At 39.0% G+C, this 5,042-nt stretch overlaps 1 protein-coding gene across 1 annotated transcript; it reads left to right on the forward strand.

The window, feature by feature from the left end:
• The first annotated feature begins 2,250 nt into the window (after positions 1-2,250).
• On the forward strand, positions 2,251-2,811 carry LOC150083229 (uncharacterized). Its single transcript, XM_090378440.1, has one exon. The coding sequence runs from the start codon at positions 2,251-2,253 to the stop codon at positions 2,809-2,811; it is 561 nt and encodes a 186-aa protein (XP_090234566.1).
• The last annotated feature ends 2,231 nt before the right edge of the window (positions 2,812-5,042 follow it).

Consider the following 5,042-nt stretch of genomic DNA (forward strand, 5'->3'; position numbering starts at 1 on the left):
TTGGCCCATGTTGTATTGGGTAGTCAACTCTTGAACAGTGCTGCGCTTGTTTGCCTGTACGAGTCGTCGGACCCGGCGCTCACCTCTAACATCAACATTTCGCGCACCTTTGCAGTTTAGCCGTCGGGTCGTTGTTTTACCATTTTGACGCCAGTTCTGGCGTCAAAACAACGGCGTCAAACACCCAACCAGTTCAGCCGTTTGGGAAATCAAAGCACCACCTCGTCGAGCACCCACAATCTGTCCTTTATCAAAGTCCTATAAATCCTTCCTTTTACCCATCACGCTAGGAATTCTACTGAACCAGGCACTTTATCTATGCTATAGGTCGACTAACTCCGCACTCGCGTACCTCACGTGGTCAACGGGTCGCATTCAGTTTTCATAGGGGGTGGTCATAATTCAGTGTATATTAATATACAATAATAAAAATTGGAATGGCTTTTATCGGCCGGTGTATGGTGACATTGCTTGAACTTAGCTGTAGTAGCATGTTCTCTTAAATGACAATGTACGTCACGTTAATTACAGCAGTACTAGTACTACTATTAATACTAGTCTACTACCACTACTTTTTCTACTACTACTAATACTAGTAAATTATTAGTATATAATATTTTTTGTCTCATTCCCCCCCTTTTTCAGATATAAAAGTATAAATTACCTCTCCAAAATGTATTCTCACAAATCAGGAGCCCAGAAAATAAAAGCCAAGAAAGAAGGGAAGGGAAATGAAAAAAGGGGTCAACAAAAGCTCTTTCAATTTGGATTAAGTGCGGCTTCAAATAATTTTTCATTGAACTCACCTATAGAATTTAAGCAAGAAGAAACTGTTGGAAACCTCATCCCCAAACAAACAGCAGTTTATTTGGGTAATCATGCACAGGATTTTGATGAAGGGGCAGATCCAGAAAATGAAAATGGAAAACAGAAAGAAACAGACATACAAGCGCATGTCCAAGTGAATTTGGAAAACGAGATGAGTAATCATAATGCAGGTCTTGACACTGGATGTATCACAACCGAGTTTCCACCTCAAAAGGAAATAGAAAAAGTATGTTACGAATGGTCACATCCCTCTGCCTAAAACATTCCCAAAAGATACCCGCAATCAAGTTTTCCTAGAAAGTACACTGAAATTTCAAAGCACCAATGGAGAACAACATGTAAGAGACTGGCTTGTCTGGAGTCAACAGAAACAAGCATTATATTGCTTTCCATGTCGATTATTTTGACACAAGACAGTCAATAGTCTCAAGACTAGCACTTCTGCGTCTAAATCTGCACTGGTATCTGCTAAAGACTGGGATTCTAATGGGAAGTGGCGGAAACTTTCCTACAGGATCCCAAAACATTAAAAAGGCAATAGTCACAGAGAATGTTACCCAGCTTGGCGAGAACTAGAAAGGCGCCTGTTGTCTCGGACAACACTTGACACCATCTTAGAAGCGTCAATCAAAACTGAAGCTGTGAAATGGTACAATCTTTTAAAGAGCATCATCGATGTTGTACTCTTCTTGGGAGAACGTGGTCTGGAATTTACTGGTTCATCCCATCGAATTGGTGATTCAAACAATAGACACTTTTTAGGACTCAGTGAACTGCTCTCCAGGTGGGACCTCATCCTTCAGGAACATGTGCTAAGTCTGGAGGAGTCACAGAAAAGGAGTGAGCGGCTTCAAGTTTATCTGTCCTCTGACTCACAAAATGAATTTATTGCAGAATGCTCGAATCTTGTAAAACAGCATATTTTTCTGGAGAAGCAATTTGCAAAGTACTTTGCAGTAATAGTAGATGCCACATCAGATTCCCCCCATATTGATCAAACAACATTTCTTTTGAAATACGTACTTTTAAAAGAAACGCACTATGAGATTCAAGAAAGTTTTCTCAAATTTGCAAATTGTAGCAACAAAATAGGGGAAGAAATTACTCAGTTGATAACTGATACATTGAAAGATCATGCTATTCTTCTTAGTGATTGTAGAGCTCAAGCCTACGATAATGGGGAAAATATGGCTGGAAAATACAACGGCATACAAGCAAAAATACAAGAACAATACTCAACAGCAATTTTTTTCACCTTGCGGTTGTCACGCACTGAACTTATGTAGAAATGATGCTGCTGCTGAATGCATACCTGAATCAATAACCTTTTCCAGAACAATTCAAACTGTGTACCACCTGTTCAGTTCCAGTCCTAAGGGGTGGGAATTACTACAAAATCGTATTGGTTGTTCTCTTCATGGTATGTCTGAAACAAGATGGTCAGATCGTGTTAAATGTGTAAAGCCTTTTGCAGCTCAATTGCCTGGCATTAAATTAGCTCTGGTAGACTTCCTAGAACTAAATTTGACGGCCAAAACAAGAAATGAAGTCCATGGAGTTTTATTATATGTGACATCTTTTGCCTGTGTATTAATGTCAGCTGTGTGGTACAAAATATTAGCTGGCATAGATATTTGCAACAAGATCAACCAAGCTAGAGACATCACACTGGGTGCTGAAGTAGCAAACATAGAAACTCTCCTCACATATCTGAAAAACCTTCGAAACAACTGGAAAGGCATGTGGAATGAAGCCAAATTGGTTGCGTCAAACCTAAAGATAAAATTCTCCCGTAGATGTGGTGGAGTTAGGCGCAAGAGGGCAAGACCGCATGATGACAGCACACCTGATGCTAACTTGGAGGAAATGAATGACACGCCAGAAGAAGCCTACTTCAGAGTGTTTTATGTTTTGGTAGACAATGTTATAGCAGGATTAACTGTCCGCTTCAATGCTGTTAAAGCAATTGGCAGAAAAATTTGAATTTTTGTGGAAATACCTCACCATGTCTGAAAGTGATGTGGAGAGAAAAGCTTTATCTTTATTAGCCTGCTGACCTTAACGATGATGATTTTGGAAAAGAAATGCAACATTTACCCTCAGTACATAAAGCAAATTTTGTAAATGCACAGTTAAAGCCATTAAATCTGTTGAGCTTCTTAACAGAGTAGACTTGGTGACCTGTTTCCTAATGTTTGTGTTAGCTTAAGAACACTATTAACAATTCCAGCAACAGTAACGGCGCCTCCGTAGCCAGGAGCAGCAGTGCGTAGCACACGCTTCTTGATTAGACCGGGGTTCGAGCCCGTGATACGGAAAGATCAGGGAATGACCACCGCATATGCCCGGAGCAATATGGCCTTAGTTGTTAACGCTCGTAAAAACCAAGCAACAGTAACTTCTGCAGAGAGGTCATTTAGAAAACTCAAACTGATTAAAAATCATTTAAGGTCTACAATGTCTCAAGAACGTTTTGTGCATTTGGCCAGACTAAATATTGAATCAAACATTGCCAGAACAATTAATTTTCATATTGTGATTCGAAATTTTTCACCAAAAAAAGGACGGGGAAAGCTCTTTTTTTCAAGTAAATACTAAGCCTATCTACCGTTTTAACTTTTTACTAATAATTATGTCTTCTGATGATCTGATCTGCATTGCAATATAAAAGGAAGTTTCAATGTGCATTCTTTCTCCTTATCTGTATTGTAATGTAAACAAAGATGTTCACATCAAATGTGTTTTCTTCTCTCTGATCCTTTTATCTGAGCTGGATATCATCATCTTTCTCTTTCTTGGCGATTCCCTTCTACTTCTCTTCTCTCTCGGGTAACTCGGGGAATTTTTTTTTGGCTGATGCAGCATAAGCTTTAGGCTTCCTTGCACCATATAGCTAATAATAATAATTTTATTTGTCATGGAGGGAGTATAGGAGCATAAGGCCTCAAATGCAGAAAATCAACAGAGCACTCCATTCCACCCCTCTCTCATCTTCCATACCCTTTTTGGCCTTACAGGCTACAACTCATGGCATAAAACCGCAGTGGATAAAAACAGGATAATTAATGGAGAAGGGAAGGGGGCCCGAAAGAAACTTTGTATTTGAACCCCCTGATAAACTTCCTCTCAGAGGCCCTGTTGAAATTAACTACATAATATTGGTGTAAATACACCATAGTTTTCCAATAAGTTTAACTACACGTAATAGTGTAAAGGCATCGTTTGATTATATCTAATAGGCTACCTTCACAATGAGATACCAAGTATTGCACTACTTCGAATAAACAACGGTTCTCTAATAGAGGAGACTACTGTTTTTTATTCTCAGTGGGCACCACCTCCCAGACGCGATTCGGAGGTTGTTGGCTCACTCATCGGTGGGTGTCTCCTCTATTAGAGAAGCGTTATTTATTCGAAGTAATGCAATACCTGATATCAGGTTTTGCAGGTAGCCACAATATGAGATAAAAATCAAACGATGCCTTTGCACTACTACATGTAGTTAAAGTTATGGGTAAACTATGGTGTATCTACACCAATATTATACAGTACATGTTTTATGGACCTATGCAATTTCCTTTTGGCTGTTAGCCGCCTGCATGCTAGAGATATTTGGCCGCCCCTATCAATTCTCACTCGGTAGTAACGAATTTTTTGCTGTGAAAATGTTGAAACGGTCCACGAGAGAATTGATTGTTGGGTGAATATTTAAATTAATAACGTTCGTGCACATTTCTCTCTTTATTTAAATTTCCTTTCGGTTCCGTCAACAATTAAAACAATGATGTAAGTATCGCTTTAGGATTAACGGTACGGGAATAAAGGCCCATTCACAATGAAAATTAAACATAACATAAACATAAAACCTTGTACCTATGTTATTTAATGAAACCATTCACAATGAATTACGTAAGTGTAACATTAAACTTAATCATAAGACGTTAACATGAAAGTTTGCAAACTCCAAGCTTTTTATGCTTTTGTTTACGTGGTTTAAAACAAGACACAATCGTGGAGGTTATGGAAGTCCCATTGAATCCTTCTTTGGTTCAACCGATGAAGCCACCAACGCCCGTGCTTGCACTTCTAAGTTTTCTGATGCAAAACACCTAACGTGTATGCTTCGGCGTTATTTATAACCATAAACTGCACAGCTATATCATCCGTCATCATGCAAACATTAATTTTTTGAAGTACGAAAGAAGAGCATGTTG

This window comes from Mastigoproctus giganteus, chromosome 7 (genome assembly GCF_048544385.1).
Source record: "Mastigoproctus giganteus isolate SK-2022 chromosome 7, ASM4854438v1, whole genome shotgun sequence".
NCBI lineage: Eukaryota > Metazoa > Arthropoda > Arachnida > Uropygi > Thelyphonidae > Mastigoproctus > Mastigoproctus giganteus.

Bases quoted from the DNA above. Each gene is read 5' to 3' on its own strand.
- LOC150083229 (XM_090378440.1), top strand. From the start codon at position 2,251: ATGTCTGAAACAAGATGGTCAGATCGTGTTAAATGTGTAAAGCCTTTT.